General features: G+C 35.0%; 1 protein-coding gene across 1 annotated transcript in view; it reads left to right on the forward strand.

Moving 5' to 3' along the window:
* The first annotated feature begins 739 nt into the window (after positions 1 to 739).
* Pex23 (tectonin beta-propeller repeat-containing peroxin 23) overlaps positions 740 to 17801 on the forward strand; it is a 30127-nt gene continuing 13065 nt past the window's right edge. Inside the window, exons 1-12 of the mRNA XM_089635038.1 lie at positions 740 to 1480; positions 1573 to 2154; positions 2237 to 2364; positions 2612 to 2762; positions 5482 to 5654; positions 6368 to 6644; positions 9366 to 9525; positions 10075 to 10211; positions 13127 to 13338; positions 15115 to 15223; positions 15303 to 15449; positions 16061 to 16211. Coding sequence (XP_089491164.1) covers positions 827 to 1480; positions 1573 to 2154; positions 2237 to 2364; positions 2612 to 2762; positions 5482 to 5654; positions 6368 to 6644; positions 9366 to 9525; positions 10075 to 10211; positions 13127 to 13338; positions 15115 to 15223; positions 15303 to 15449; positions 16061 to 16211 — 2881 coding nt within the window. The 5' untranslated portion in view covers positions 740 to 826. The remainder of the gene's footprint in view (positions 1481 to 1572; positions 2155 to 2236; positions 2365 to 2611; positions 2763 to 5481; positions 5655 to 6367; positions 6645 to 9365; positions 9526 to 10074; positions 10212 to 13126; positions 13339 to 15114; positions 15224 to 15302; positions 15450 to 16060; positions 16212 to 17801) is intronic.

Here is a 17801-nt window from a genome sequence, read left to right on the forward strand (position 1 = left end):
TACGTAATTGTTGTGAAAAACCAAATCAGCCGGATACATATTTATTAATTTTTTATTTAAAAAAAGACAAACATTACCGGGCTACGAATAATCTGACAATATCTCCTACTTCCACCACAGTAAGCGGAAAATGTTGCTTGTGTTGCTTAGCCAGAAGAGGAATTGAACACGCTACGCCTGGGTGGGATCCAAAACGCGATGTCTCAGATAAACTCGCAATAAACTCAGCCACCGACCGGAATATTTATTTAGTTTTAGTTTAGTATCCAGGTTTTTATGTCCGTGGAGATGAAAATTTGATTTTTTTCTTCTATTGAAGAATGAGTTCACGGAAGAATAAGCAACATAGCATTTAAGCATTCAAATTCGTAGTCATTAAAACAGGCATATCAATAAATTGATCCACATAAGGTAGGCAACACATCAGGCTGTATACATCTTTGCTTAGTCTATTTTAGCACATCGCTCGCCATACTACCAATGGATTATTTATTACCAATGGAAATTTATGGCGAGTGATACGCTGAAATAGGCCAAGCCACGAAAATATAGAACGCTTATAGCGTGGTCTGTCTAAGCTTAAAAAGTAAACAATAAACATATTTCGATCATGCCATCACTAGTCCAGGTAATAAAAATTTTGGGGATACCACTAAAATAATCAAATTTTCCCTAGATTCTGGATTTATCACATTTGACGTTTAGGTTGACAGATAAAGTTTCTTTGTAGCTATAGCATAGCTGTCACATTATTTTAGGTCTGTGTGACTAAGATATCGACGGAATAATATTAGTATCATGATACAGTTTTTAAACTTAAATAATCATGCCTAGTTCACTTTTGTTCGCTATAAACAATGAGGGCAGAGTGTATGTTCTTTCCACTGGTGGGTCGATGTGGAGGGAGTTTATGTATCTAGGCCTCGAATTCAAGCACTTGTCGGCAATTCCTCATTTCTTGTGGGCTGTGGGTGGCGACAGACAAATATACGTCCATGTTCACGGATTAGAAATACCTATCCGAGTGAAGGAAGAAGCGTACGAGAACGAAAGGTGGCTGCCGGTAGAAGGCTTTAGTGGTCGACTCTTGCCAACAGATCGCTACCATTTCTCAACCAAAGATGGATGTCAAGACAGATCTATCGACAGAATACGATTACCTTCCATGGCTTGGCAGTGGGAAGGAGATTGGCAGCTGGAACTCTCACTGGATGGTCAACCCTTGGACCACGATGGTTGGTCTTATGCTGTAGATTTTCCGGCCCAGTATGGCCCCAAGAAGCAGTGGAAGTCTTGTGTGAGAAGGAGGAAGTGGGTGCGCTATCGAAGGTACAGTGCCCTAAACTCCTGGTGTGCCATCGCTCCGCTTCACAAAGATCCTACCCAGGAACCGTTTATTGATGTCTCTATTGGGGGTCACAAGATTCCCTCTGCTCCACCTGGCACATTATCCGTCTGGGCCATTACGGCACACGGCAGGGTAAGTCATAGTACATATTCTTATGTTATATTATTGTTTTGATTAGAGTTTTATGTACTCATCCGTCTCATACACTTAACGTGCAATCCTAGGTGATGTTCAGAAGTGGGGCGTGCACTACAGCTCCAGAAGGTTTGCGTTGGACCAACGTATCTGTGCCCCCGGGATGTGAAGTGAAGCAGGTGTCTGTCGGCTGCACAGGGCTCCTGTGGGTGCTGCTGTGGACAGGCCGAGCCCTCGTCAGGAAGGGGGTCACTCGCGACTGCCCCATGGGAGAATCCTGGCTAGAAGTTAAAGCCCCAGAAGATACCAAACTGAGTATTATATCCGTCGGTTGCGACGCAGTGTGGAGCGTCAGTACAGATGGTCGAGTCTGGTTCAGAAAAGGAATAAATGGAGCAGGTGCAGGAACAAGTGAAGCCTTTGCAATTGGCAAGGGGTGGTTGGAAATCGGCGGAAACATGGCACACATTTCCATTGGTGCTAACGATCAAGTGTTTGGAGTGGGCGCCGCTGATAGATGCGTATATTGGCGATATGGAGTGAACGTATCAGAACTGAGCGGTAAAAACTGGAGACTGGTTCAGGCTCCGCTGCATTTGAGCCGCACTTCCAGTACAGCTAGTCTAATGAAAGGTTCTCCGAGAGGAAGACACAGGAGTCTCAACTCTTTGGTATGTATAACGTCATTTCCTTCAGAATATCAAAACAGCAAAGCCATTATAGATTGTACTGTGATTGATTTGAATATTTCAGAACCGGCCATTGAGCGCTCACGAAGCGGTTGTTCTTCCCGGCTCCTGGGAAGAATCTTCCCGCTCTGCTCCAGCCCCGCGCACCCTCCCACTCAAACCTCCCCATCTCACCAGCTCTACTCCCCCAACGTATGTTTCTATTGAATATTTCTTACTCGACGATTATGTACCTATCTCATTATGTATTTATCTTGTTTTGTTGAAAAATTCCAAATGTTGAATTCGTACCCAATTTAAATAGCACCTGTGTCAACAATGCCTTTGCAATAATCAATTCTCTTATCTCCAGTTTAATCTGTTTAGTGTCCTACATCAATAGAACTTTGAAAATAATATCTCAACATCTACACATTTTTACTAGCGTTCATTTCAACAGGTCCGATTCAGATGATACTTGCAGTATTAAGTCAAATGTGCAAACCACTACGGATGATTCCAACAGGATTATTGATCTCACGGGGAAGAGTTATGAAACAACACTGAAAAATCCCAGAGCCTGGAGTCCTGTTCGCAGTGTTGGTTCTGTTGTAAGTATTGATTTTCTCCTTGTAAACATAAACTATTAAACCAATGACACTACAATAACATCTAGACTTGTTATTGTCTCACAAAATTAAGATAAAATGTGGCAAGTAAGAAACACTCATGTTTCCAGTAAATTCTTAATTCAAACGTTGTTTATATATGACAACGATAGACATTAAAAAAAATATATGTGTATGAATGAAATAAACTATAGGACCGAGCGGCGTTTTCATATTCAAAAGTTAGGTCGAATACTACCTCAAGACCGATTAGAGTTACAAGCCTGGGCGCCTGACGAATTTTGAGGTGTCAAGTGATCAATTCAGTGCTGTGCCATAATAGAGCAACGACAGTTTGCAAATCTGGCAGCGATTGTTGTTGACACTCAATGTCACTGCAGATTTGTATGTTGTTTAACTGCAAGCATATAAATAAACAGAAAGATTAGACTATTTTTAACTGTTAAGTTTAGTTGGCAACAGCAATGACTTCGTAATTTTGCTGTGCGCGTCCAAACCTCTAATCTAGTCGGCCTTGCATTTTCTCCATGACATATAAAATCTTCCGGCGGGAAACAACTGTTTTATTTTAGTATTTTATTTTGTTTAATAAGTTTATTTCCATTCTATTCTTATAGGAAACAACTGTATTATTTTATTTTGCTTAGTAAGTTTTTTCCTGTTCTTATTTTTCTTAAATTGCTCACACACAGGCAAATGTCTTTGTGGATTCCCTCTCACCTTTTAAAAAAAATTTTTATTCATATTTATTTTTTTATTCTAAAAATGTTTGTACAATACCGTAAAAAAAAAAAATTTTGGGAAAAAATAAATAATAAAAAATTACTGATGATCGGAAAACAAAAATTATAAATGAAATGATATTCCTTGGCTTTTACTAGTGTTTGCCGAGTAATTAAAACACTTTCTCATCACACACGAGGGCATTTACTTAGAGGTAGCACATGACCTTACGCGACAAGTGACAACAAATTACTAAATCTATGTAATCGAAAGCACTACAATTGACATACTTTTTGCTTGCTATTTTGAGATCTCTTAAGTGCGTCCATAAATAAACCACTCACTAGATCGATATCTTCGCGCTTTTTGTATGAAACTAATTGGTTGTCTATTTAACCATAGATATGCCAATATTTAGACAAATTTTATGTGTGTGACAATACTACGTCACATACCATTGATGAGGATAGAGGTAACTCAAAAAAAAGGCTCGACCATAGACTTTATAATTCTCATTCGGAACCTATATTATTAGCCTAAAATATTACCTCACGACAGGAAAATGAAAAACTCGGTTACATGTTAAGCATTTTTATTTCAGCAAGACAATAAATTATAGATTCAGGTTAAATGAATCATGTAGAATGATGGAATTCTACCTTCCATGATGTAGTCACGATCCAGTATGGCCTCACAATACGCATATTCCTGGCAGGAACACGGATACTCTCTGAAAAAGAAAATAGATTCATTTCTGCGGTGAAGTTAAATTAAAGCTACTACAAATTAGGAACAAAAAAAAGAGAGATTCTCACCTGTTTTTTGGTTACAAACACGGGTTCTATTTTGTGTTCGAGATGTCAAGATCAAGCGTTGGCAATGCATAATTTCATAATGAACCACTCTTCCTTTTGCTTTTAATTGAGAAATGAGAGTCACAAACTATCGCTAATATTGAATAAACAATATATTAAAATCTGCCCAAACTAACGACAACGGCGTGGTTCATGATCAAAATATCAAACAACCATAGATACCAAATTATTATAAGGTTTAATTACTCGCCTGAAATATCCATATAAATTGAAATTATCTCCTGAGTAAAAATAATTACCGTAGGCGGCATTTATTTTTACTCGGCAGATTTTGAGATTTGGAGACTTTGTATGGATATTTCAGGCGAGTAATTAATGCTTATAATAATTTTTTATACTTTGTGCTATGCATAAAAACCTTGTATTATAAACATTAGTTTATCATTAAAAAAATAATAGATGTTTTTCACTTGTAGCAAACACTTTGTGGGTATACATAATTATAATAATTAAAATAAAATAACTTTGTTTAAATACCACTTTATTGTACACTTTATTGTACAATAAAGTGGTATTTAAACAAAGTTATTTTATTTTAATTATTATAAATAATAGATGTACCAGCCAGTACTCAGCTGTCAACAGTTTTTTCTAAAGACATTCAGAGTTTTTCATTGGTGGATATAGTTAGGCAACAATATGATTTCACAAGCCATGGAGTATGGTACCAATTTTCGATCGGACTTATACCTTCCTGAGCGCGTCTATATATATTGTAACGTCATTGGTTAAAACAATAAGATTTTAAAATCTAAATATCGCTTTTTGTTTTAACAATTTTTATTGTTGTTCAGTTATTATATTATTTTAAAGAAAGGATAAGTTCCTACCTATAACCAATGTGAATTTGTATGTTATATAGAATAAAATAATTATAGTATTCCTTTTATGAAAAAAAAAAAAATTATGATTTGACACATCATGTAGAATGGAGGGAAACGTAAAATTTACAGAAAAATAATGGATGGTAATTTATTTGAAATACAATAAGAACTTGAGTAGGATAGGAGTATAAAACATTTTAGACATCTTCAAGCACAATGTTTATTTTGGAAAATAAAAAAAAAAACAAGTATACAGCGATTTGTTTTATGACTATCCAGGTTGGAATGGAAGCTCATCCTGAAACTGACAGCAGTGTGTTTGATACAGACTCCGGAATGTTTGGTGATGATGAGAGTGATCATGCAGCCCTGTACTGGGACGAGTGTGATGCAGTTTGGACCCTTGTTGAAGCCGGAGGTTGCACTCTGGATCCAACGCAACTCCCGCATTGGTAAAACGCACCTTAATCTTTAAATTAAAATATTTCAGGGGGATAATATCCGTATTTTTTGAAAACCTAACCTTACCCAAGTTTCTTCCAGATATGACACACTTACCAATGCACGGCTGTAAATTTTGTGGATACAAAAAATTTATGGATTTAGATAATAAATAGTTCTTAGTTCCCTAACCTTGTAGATGGACACCATTTTTAATTAATATTATCTCCTCAACATTGGTACCTTCTATTCAAACATATTGTATATTTTAATATATTTCTACTAATGAGAAATATGTTTTGGTTGAGACTTAAATAGTTCATAAAAAATGTTTTCATACTTGTTGTATAGATGGGTTCACTTGTCATTTTTTATATTATTTCGCGGGCAAGCAACGTTATGTACAAATAATTCTTGGGCAAACAAGATTATTCACAAAAAAATACCAAATATCAAAAAGCAATAAATCTGGTCAAACACATTATCTGCAAGAAAAAACATATCAATAAATCTAGATTATCTGCCAATAAATGGAGGGCTTAAAGTCAAACAACGTTACCTACAAAAAGATATGCCAATAATAATTATTTGTGTATTTCTTAAGTTAAGATTATTTGACTTTAAGCCCTATATTTATACCCCTGATTTATTTGAATGATTGTCTAAAAAACATAAAACATCGTAAAATATGTTTTATTTTTGAGATTTATTTTGGTTTACATAGGTTTGCAGACAGTCACAGCGTGCCCCAGGCAGAATTAACACAAACCTGGAGACTACAGATCCTGGATGACTTGAAAGCCCGCCTGCAGGATACTGAAGAAGACTTGACAGCATATGAGAAAGCAGTAGACACTAAGAGCTGGGTCCGAAGCGGAGAAGCGAGGTGCTTTGGCCGGTCTGCCGGCACTGCTGAGGACTGTGTTCTATCGCTGGAGTGCCACTCGGGATCCAATGGGGGAACCCTCACTATTCTTAACCCTGATGGAGCTACCACAAAGGTGACTTTACTTTGTAAGACTGTTTGATATCATAAACTTCTACATATTCAGTTTTCTTCATCCTTCATTATATATGTAATAATAATTCATCATGCAGTTTTTGTGAAAAATCACCTCAAGTTCTTTACAATTTGTCAAAGAGACTTACAGTAGAATCATTTTAAAGAGACTGCATCGTAAGACTACTGCGGGGTAAGAGGGGACTGCGGGCCTGTGTTTCAAACTATTTCAACTATCGATGTGCACAAATTCATTGAAACTTGTGCTCTTTAAAATAATTTACCTCTACTGTACAACATACCCCACCTGTAAATAATTAGAACTAGTAACTAAGGATTTTAAACTAATCGTAAATTTCTCACAACTTATTGGGCGCTTTTATAATTCCCACGGCAACGGCACAAAAAAAGCAAAAATTGTACATTCTTTATCACAATAATGCTACAGCTCTTTCTTACACACTAAATAATCGTGTGCAAGAAATAGTTGAAAATGAGACAAACGTTGTAAAATTCCAGCTAGGGCAAAATTCCAATGCCAGCAGCGCATGAACGGTTTTTCGGCAGGAAATTTTTTTTGTCACTGGTGCACAAACGGTTTTCCAGAGGTTAATAATCTTTACGGTATTCGTCGATTACGTGATGGACCATCGATCAACCTCATTGAGTCTTGGTTAGCAAAGTTCAGAGCTACTGGATCAACATCAAATAGACCCAGATCAGGACCTATACCAATAATAGCCAAGGACGAAAATGTTGAACGTGTTATGGTTTCCTGTGACTGAAAATCCCCATTTATCACTTCTTATACATTCATCGATATTGGGAATTACGAAATCAACTTTACAGGTTACAATGTGAAAAAATCTCAAGTTCCATCCGTATAAAATTCAAATCATTCAAGATTTACACGATTCTAACTTTGCACTAAGAAAAACTTATGCATAGGTGATATTGTTGAGATTTCGTACTGCTACTCGGATTGGTAATATAGTCTTTAGCTACGAAGCCCACTTTCACATCGGAGGATATGTGAATAAGCAAAATTTCCATTACTGGGATGTCCACAATACAAGACAAATCCATCAAGAGCCTTTATATAAACGTAAAGTTACAGTCTGGTGTGCAATATCAGCATCTGTTATAATAGGGTCTTCAACGTGGCCAAACTGTAATTCGGAGAGATATGACGAGATGATAAATGACTTTTTTAGACTGGAACTGCAGAATAGTCCATACTTCAGCCGAAACACGTGGTTTCAGCAGGACGGAGCAAAAACTCATACTGCTAATTTGTCCATGAATGTAGTGCGGCAGTTATTTCCAGAAAAAAACATATCCCGAAACGGCACCATACGTGGCCACCTAGGTCACCAGATTTAAGCCATTCGGTACTTAAAATCTGACATTTACAAAACAAATGCGAGCAGTGTGACACAACTTAATGAAAATATTCGAGCCGAAGTTAGCAGGATTCCCCAGTCGCTCTTTTGATGCGTATTTGAAAACATGCATGCTAGATCCGAAGAGTGTTCGGGCTCGATGGTCGCCATTTGAAGAATGTGGTTTTCAAAAAATTTAATCTGCATTTATTGTTTTTAAATTACAACCTACAAACATACTTTGTATTAGAGGCAGTGGCGGCTCTTCTACAGAGGTCTTTTGGTCAATGACCTCCCGAAATATGCTGCAATAGTATTAATATAAAAAAAGGATTCAAACTACCCGATTATTAATTTATTTTTAATATTCGTATGCTAATAGCGAGTTCCAGTGCCATCTAGCGTCCAATATCTACGACCTAAGATTATTAAGGTATTAGAGGGAGATGTGAAAAAATGTCAGTCGTAAGTTTTTAAATTTTTTGTGTTATAAATGATAGCCATCTTGCACTTGAATTATTAGTCGCAAAATTGTTTATCCACTGTTGACGTAATTTGCATAGAATAATTTAAAATGTCAAATTCTGTGGATATCATATCGAAAGAAATCGCAAACCTTTCTTTGAATCATGACAAACGTAATCAAATAAAGTGACAATTAGTTAATAAAAAAGGAAAACACTTTGTTTAAAGTCACTTTATTGAAATTTTTAAAGTCTACCGGTTTCGGTACCTCCGTACCATCATCAGGACTGTTATAAAAATACTAACAAATACAGAATAATACCCATATATATAAACAAATAGTTGAGAGAGTAAGAGATAGAAACCGGTAGACTTTAAAAATTTCAATAAAGTGACTTTAAACAAAGTGTTTTCCTTTTTTATTATTTAAAATGTCAAGTCACAATGTGTTTGCTTCTTTTGAAAAATTGACAATTAGTTGTTACAAGAGAGAAAAATAAAGAGGTTAAAAACAAAACTTATCATTTTTATCAGTGCATTTGCGGGTGCAATAAAATGAACGTAACGTAACTTTTGCTTTCGTTGTTTACTTTTTAAGTCTACTGATAAACAATGGACTGGTTTTGGAGTTAATACAAATTAAATTTAAACTTTTAACAGGAAAAAATCTTTAAAAGAAATAAAACATTAATTAGTTAAATGTGTAAATAAATAATCTTAAATTATAAAATATTGCACTACCGGCTTCAGAATAGGTGGGTACCGGAAAATTAATTACGTACATTGAAAATAACAGAACTTCTTATGTGGGAACCTTATAAGTGGGTTTCACTGTATGTACTACATATTTTGATTAATAATAATTTTTGTTTTAGCACACATTGATTCTCAGTGAGATAACTTGTGTTGTGAGCTGTTCTGAAGCAGGATGTCCGCGCATCGCCATTTACGCCCCCCGAAGGTTCAGCAGCCCCCTGAAGCTCCAGTTTGCCTCTGATACCGACCAGGAAGAGTGGCTGTCCATTTTAGTAGACGGCAAGTTATCATTTTAAATAGACAACTATTTATTATGTTATTTTATATTTTGGGGTGTTGAGCTACATATGTTGCCCTTACTCTTTTTGGACTAACCTGCAATTTTCATTGTACGCTTCACATGTTCCTAAACCAATTCACTTCTAAATAAATGACGATTGCTTTCGTGGTCGAGGGGTAAGACTCTCGACTAGCAATCCGGAGATCCCTGGTTCAAATCGAGTTGGTTCATGTAAATTTTATTTTTTTTAATTTGTGTTATTTAACAATTTATTCTTTTAAAGTAATATATAGTATATTTGTGACACATTCCAGAGTGGAAGAAACTCTCAGTATCGCCCTGGTGTAAGACCGCCATTCAGAATTGAAATGTCGCTTAAAATGGCTTTAGCCATGTTGGTAGCCAAATCTGAATAATCTCACCTTCCTCTTCTTCTATCTTAAACTCGATCTTAAGTGAAATCTTGACTCAAGAAGTAGAATAACCCACAAGGCTCTAGAATATGGAAACTATTTATTATCTTCAATATTTATTAATATGTATTACAGTGACATGCCAGGTCCATGGTTTATCAGGGAGACCGAGTACTGACTCGCTGTGGGGAACCACTGCAGCCGGTGATGTCCTGGTCTGGGATCCACAATCCTGTCGCATCGACCGCCAAGACAATGGACTGTACATTCAGGTATTACTTCCAACAATCCATTACTTTCTTCTTCAGTGCTATTCTCATCCGGTAGACTGCAGCCCGGAATAACTCAGCGGAATGCACTTATGCCAATCTGTTCACAATATACATTTGTGCAATTGATTATAGCAGATTGTATCTTTAAAGACATTTTCTTTAAAAGAGGTAGACAGTGAAAGAGACTTGCTAGGTTCATCAACCTCAGTTATTATAATAATAATAATAATAATAATAATAATAATAATAAAAAATAATACTTGGATGACTTGTATAGCGCCGTTTTTGTGCAAAAACACCTCAAGGGCGCTGCAATTTGGGTATTATGTATGTGTTAATATGTAGTACCCAACTGGTGATCCTGTACAAAACGTAAGTGTGTCCCATTGTTGAATTTAGTAGCCACCTCAGTTCTGGAGTCCAAAAATTCATGAAAAAACCCTTGAATCTGTGAAGAAACAGGCAGTCCGTTTGATAGATTCCCCTGTCTTAACAAACGGATTGCAATCTTTACGAGCACAGGCGTCAGTTAGGAATACTCTCCTTGTTCTACTGGTATTTTATGGAAGATACTTTGAGGAACTAGCGTCTTTGATCTCTATGGTACCGGTGTATAGTCTGGAAACAAGCCAAACGCGCGCCCAACGTTTGTACTCGGTTGACATTTGTCATATGAAAATGAGTTGTTTCTACGACTTAAGTTCAGCAGCTGGGCTGTGGAACGCATTTCCGGCTTCTGTGTTTCCTCCCTCCCACAACTTAGGTCTCAAGATCCATGTTCACCATTTTCTCTCCTCAAAAAGACCCTTCACACAGCATCCCCAAATATGACATAGGCCCTGAGGGAAATTATTTCCCTCAGGGCCTATTAACACACTTTGATCGGATTATTTTTTCGCCGGCTGACCGCTGAAAACGGGCGAAAATAAAGGTCCCGCGCGAATTTGTTTAATTTTTTTAAATCGCTATATCTTCGAAAATAATGGAAATATTTCAATAAAATTTTCTACATACTAACTCAGCATACCCAAGCTATAAAATTTCTAGCCGAAAACCAAGTATTATTTCTAATGCAACATAATAAATCGAAAACAAAGTCATTGTTGAGTTATTAGGGTTCAATTTTTTAAGTATAAACTAGGTTTCAATTTTATAAAATTACAAATTATTATATTTTCACCAAGCCCAAATCATTATAAAAACAAAAAAAATTGCCACATCTCTAGTATCGTCAGAGTAACACATTATTACCCATTGAAATACTACGTGTGCATTTGCCCTCGCACGGTACAGCGGACCAAAACCATCGGAACGTGCTAATAATATTAGTTATTTTTTCAAATGAAATTTAAAATAATCACTTAGCGTAGAATGCTTCTCGTATTGCTCACATAATATTGTTTATTTTTTTCACCATACACTATTAGGTTTAAGTTTTTAATCACCTTTATATAATCAGTTACAGTTTACGTCTAAAAATTGTTCATCTAATATTTCCTTGTTCTTCCTCCATATCAATTTCTTCAGAATCACTGAACTGTAATGGCATCACTGACATTCTTCTCCTACAAGGAATTTCTTCACTTCCACTAGATTCTTTTCTTTCACTATGGAATTCAGGCAAATAATTACTAGAACAGGCAGATAAATTATCTGCGACGATTTCGTTATCACTTTCGTAATTTTCAGAATCCATTTAGAAAGGTTTGAAAAAGCAAATATAAATATTATCTCCTCGGAACACAACCGTAGGACAATTTGCTTTTTAAAAACTGACATGCACTTGTAAATATTTATTATGGTCCGCCTAACTGTGTTTGCCGATACATGCTGTTTTTAAATGCTCGACACTCTCCGCTCGCTCGCACCTAGGAGTTGAGTGGGTGCGGAACAGAGATAGAAAGATTTGTTTCGGGTTTCATGGTCATAAAAACCCTGGTTCCAGGAATTGAATTATTAGAATAACAGAATATGTTATCTAAATTACTTATTTCGTTGATCTTCAAACGCAATACCTATCAAGTGTCAGGTGTTCAATAATATAGGCCATTTTAGTTGAAATATCGATGTACACAAAAGACTCAAGATAAATACAAAAAAAAGACTTGAATTGCAATTTGATAATTATGTACATATAGTTGGGACCTTTATAAAGAGATTGGTATATAATGTTTATATAATAACATCAGATAATTTCTTCTTTTCTGCCATTGAAATGAGGCGGGCGCAGAAGGTAGAACTACCCTTCCCGACGTTAAGAATCAATCGACCGAACGGGTAGAACTACTCTTCCCGATTAAAGTGTGTTAAATATGGAAAAAAAGTTTTTATTGCTTTTTGTTTAATAAATTATAATAAATGGAGATTTGTGTTAGTTTTCTTTATATGTAGTACTCCCCACTTCATGTTCAGATTAATTGTAATATTAAATAGGGTGAATGAGCTTTCTGAGTGAAATCTTTAGAAATTCCCCTCAATCCTCAGAATAATATAAATAATAATATATCTTTAGTTGAGAAATTTTGCAACTATAACCAAGAATACATGTTAAGTGTTCATAATGTACATTTGTTAATAAATTGGGTAGTAAATAAAATTACCATCAGAAAATAATAATATAAAAACAATATAACCTGCCTCACTTGGCTAGCGGCTAGCGGCTGAGTTAGGCTGTGTTGAGGCAGTCATAAGGCAGGATATGAAGACTTTAAATGTGGCTTGTATTACAGTAAAAGAAGAGGGAGTATACACACCATAAAATCATGGCTTTATTTAAGTTTATGCTTTATTTTATTTTAAAATGATACCTTCAACTTCTGTCATTTCCCATACATTCTGATAGAAGCCAATATTTTTCTGGAGTTGGACAAATTATTAAAGGCCTTAGGTGATATTTATTTTTTATTTTTCTTCAGGAAATTGATGTTTTTGGAAAAGACACATCGACAGATGGATTCACAGCTCAATTACAAAACAGTTTTCCAGCGGGAACAGAACTTGAAATATCCGGGTGCATTCATGATAATGTGGATAGACTTACAATCAACCTGCAGGGACATGTCCATATTAAACAAAAGCACAAAACACAGAAAGAAATCAGAGATGTCGCCCTTCACTTCAATCCCAGGTATGCTGCACTAAAAATTAAATGCTTATTGTATTTAGTACACAAAGCAGGGAGATCATAATGTTGCTTCACCTCAAAATTTGACGACAGAGTGTAAAGTCTTGCACTTGTATGAATGGAGCAACATTGTTACATTAACATCAATTTGAATTTTCTGATCTACGTAATCAAGTTATTATTTCATCACTAATGTACTATGTATATATTTAGGTTATAACCAAACCTAAAATATCCCATCCTGATCTTGATCTTACTAATTTTGCAAAATGCCTACAAGTATCATTGAAACTCTGACTAGATATTATATGCCAATGCAATGCCTACAAGGATCATTGAAACTCCAACTACATATTATTATATGCCAATGCAATGCCTACAAGGATCATTGAAACTCCAACTACATATTATATGCCAATGCAATGCCTACAAGGATCATTGAAACTCTGACTAGATATTATATGTCAATGCAATGCCTACAAGGATCATTGAAACTCTAACTACATATTATTATATGCCAATGCAATGCCTACAAGGATCATTGAAACTCCAACTACATATTATTATATGCCAATGCAATGCCTACAAGGATCATTGAAACTCCAACTACATATTATTATATGCCAATGCAATGCCTACAAGGATCATTGAAACTCCAACTACATATTATTATATGCCAATGCAATGCCTACAAGGATCATTGAAACTCCAACTACATATTATATGCCAATGCAATGCCTACAAGGATCATTGAAACTCTGACTAGATATTATATGCCAATGCAATGCCTACAAGGATCATTGAAACTCTAACTACATATTATTATATGCCAATGCAATGCCTACAAGGATCATTGAAACTCCAACTACATATTATTATATGCCAATGCAATGCCTACAAGGATCATTGAAACTCCAACTACATATTATTATATGCCAATTCAATTAAGGATCACTGAAAATCCCACTAGATATTATTAGATATACATAGTTAACATTCTGCGTAGAACAGTCCTCCCTAGTGAGGAGGACTGTGAAAATAATTGAATTTACACTAATATGTATTATACTTTATTATTTTTAAATGATAAACTAACATTTATAAGACAAGGTTTTATGCATACCATAAAGGATAACAAATAATTATAAGTAATAATTAGTCATCCGAAATACTAATACAAATTGAAAATATCTCCCGAGTAAATAATAAATTATACTTTATACCTACATTGCGCCCTTGAGGTGATTTTCTCACGAAAACGGCGATATATAAATAATCCAATCATTATTACATAAAAAAACATAATATGCTGTAATGACAGAATTATATTAACCATGGACACGTAATAAACGTTTCCATTCAAGCTTTTACACGTAATAAACATTTCCATTCAAGCTTTTACACTATGGTCCTATTCACCTTTTTACTGTTGGAATGTCCATGGTTACAAGCTTGCAAGGGTGTATATAAGGAGGGGGGGCTTAAGAGGTTCAACCCCCCTCCCCCCCACCGGCCTCAGTACTTATAGATTATATTTCTGAAAAATACAATTTTATTTGCACTATCATTTTATCGATGTGATGTAAATAATAAGTTGTGATAAGTAGAGGTCCCAAAAAACTTTCTAATAAATTTTCAACCTCTTATTGTTGAACCCCCCCTCCAAGTGAATGCTATATCTACGCCCTTGCAAGCTTAGTTACAAGTATGTGTGTAATTTCATGCAATTCTGTTGTTTTAACTACTTTATTTTACTATTAATTCTGTCACATTATCTAGATTTTCTGAAGGAACCATTGTTAGAAATACAATGCGAGATGGGGACTGGGGAGTTGAAGAAAGACAAGGACAGTTGAATCTCGTACCTGGACAGGATTTCCACATAAAGGTTTGAACAAACCCTCCATTCTATAATATTTTATTTATCATCACCCAACAATTAACATTAATCCATAACTTTGTTGTAGATTGTGTCAATGGACAAGGGCTATAATATTTGGACAAATGGATCTCATTTTGCATTCTACGAGCATCGGATTGAACCTGAAAGTGTTGCAAGTCTTCACATCACCGGATCTCTGCGCCTCTTCCGCATAGTTTATAAGTCAAAAAGCGTAAGTAATTACTAATAATGATTCTAACAAACTAACCATCCTTGCCAATTACATACATTTCAGGGCTGAAGATTGGTGAATGTTTCAGTAGCGCCAATAACCTATTTTATTTCCGTGTTCAGCCCACACCAAGCACAAGAGCTAGTCTCCTTTTTGGTGAGGTACGATGACAAACCACGTACATAACATGTTTTGTATGCCTTTTTTTCCTTTTTTCTCGTAATAAAATATGTAAACTTTTATATGAAATAAAAATAAAATTTCTGTACAGTTAGATTATTATTATAATCACTTCATTATTTAATATCATTGTGGAGCTCTTTGTCTTATATGTGTCAGGTAATTTGAATATAAATACAGTTCGTAATATATCGTCCCATTCTGGCAAAAGTCACCAACTTCGGAAGTAACTTTTAAGATACATATTTTAAAAGTCAAGATTTGGAGGTAAAATCAGATTCATATCATTTGAGGTTATATGATGTAGGTACATTTTTACAAATTAGAGTTTATTTTTAATATTCATATTTTGATATCTCAAAACTGTGATTGGTGACTTTGATTTGATATTAAGGTTTATGTTAATAAAATTTTTGCAACTTACGTTATAGGTGATCGTGGGAACGGATGAAATGGTCTGGCGGTCAATGGGGGGCCACTTGAGGAGGGTTGAAACATGTAATAAGGGGATCATTTGGGGTATCTCGTACGAACATACCCCTTGGGTATATACTGGTGGATGGGGTGGACCTATTCTAAAAGGTTAGTAAACATAAACCCACATTCTGCAGATTAAACTATACTAATCTAAAAGTGGTAAACAAACAAAAAATCACTATTGTCTGTATTGCCATAATAGTAAAAATATTGATAGAAGGGCATAATAAAAAAATGCCAGATCTCAAACCAACACAAATACTTTTTGATGTTCTTTCAATTTTCAATTTGGGAGGCAGGTACAGGAAACTGTTTATTAGATAACCAACACCTCTTCCATATCGTCCCTTAGCTAACAACACCGCATAAGTCATTTTTACCAACTTTACAGGAGACGAAAAAAACTGTTTATTTTAAAAAATCGGTGGATTTTTTCTGTTATTACTTAATAAATACCCTAGTTAGAGGTTAAGAAATAATTATTTATACTTACTTTGACAATTTACTTTATTTTATGACTTGAGCTGTGTTGACTGATATTTTATTAGATTTAGGCGGTGTTGCTTGCGGAAATGTTAGGGAATAAGGTATTAAAGATGATTTACAAAGAAAAGTTTTTATCAAGAAATATTTCAAAAATAATTAACAATCGTTATAAATAGGTATTTATAACCTAAATCTTAAGAATAACATTGTTGAGATAAATTGCTTTAAGTTATTTGGTGACAGACGAACCTTTAGAGCGTACCTAAGTGCAATTATTATTATTATTATTTTTTATTTTACCAGGAAAATATTTAAAACATAGTCTTTAATAAACTCCAACTAAACAAGATATAATAGTAATATTTTATAAAATTAAAAAAATATACTCGAAATCTCCAGTCTAATAGTTAGTTGCAGTCTTTAGCGATTGCTGTGCGGAAGGTCATCATAAAAAGAGTGGCAACTAGATGGTAATACACTTTTTAGGTCTTGCAAATCTTTATACTTCCGATTTGTAATTGGTATTCTAGCTGCATACAATTTCTGCAGGTGATTTATTTGTTTAATGCTGTTAATTGGCGTGGGACGATGTGGTAACGGCTGAAGCTCGTCATCAAAACCAATTTTATACCAAATTGTGCCATTTGATATGTATTCTAGCATAAGGACATCTGTGACGGCTGGGTCATCTGCTTTTTTACCAGGCCGTATAGATTTATAAATTAATTCTTTCGAAAAGTCGGTAAAAAAGGTATAGTCCAAATAACGAGCTTCGTAAGTCATAGGATACTCCTAGCGGTTTTAGTAATAGCCATGTATTGTTGTGGAAGGTGAATTTCTTTACCTTTTAATTTACACTCTATTGCACTGTGTACGGAATCACATTCCATGTGGGTATGGCCTTTTACCAGGTACTTTTGAGTAATTACAATATTTTTTTCAATCGCTAAACGTAATAAAGCATTGCTTAAGGTAACATAGCGATTTTGAGCACAACAGCCATCGGAATATAAAATCACAGGCAATAATTTCTGGCTCAAAACTTTCTCTAGATAGTCTACTAAGCATGAAGCAAAAACAAAGGCTTCAAGTGTGCTATTTGACTCATCGAACCAATAACACATTACTTCTTCAGTTGCTAAATTGTATAATGTAAAATTATGGATACATAATTTAGTTTTATAATAAATTGCATTAGCTTGAAGATAC

Source organism: Hesperophylax consimilis, chromosome 8 (genome assembly GCF_061612785.1).
Source record: "Hesperophylax consimilis isolate HC1 chromosome 8, BYU_Hcon_1.0, whole genome shotgun sequence".
Lineage (NCBI taxonomy): Eukaryota > Metazoa > Arthropoda > Insecta > Trichoptera > Limnephilidae > Hesperophylax > Hesperophylax consimilis.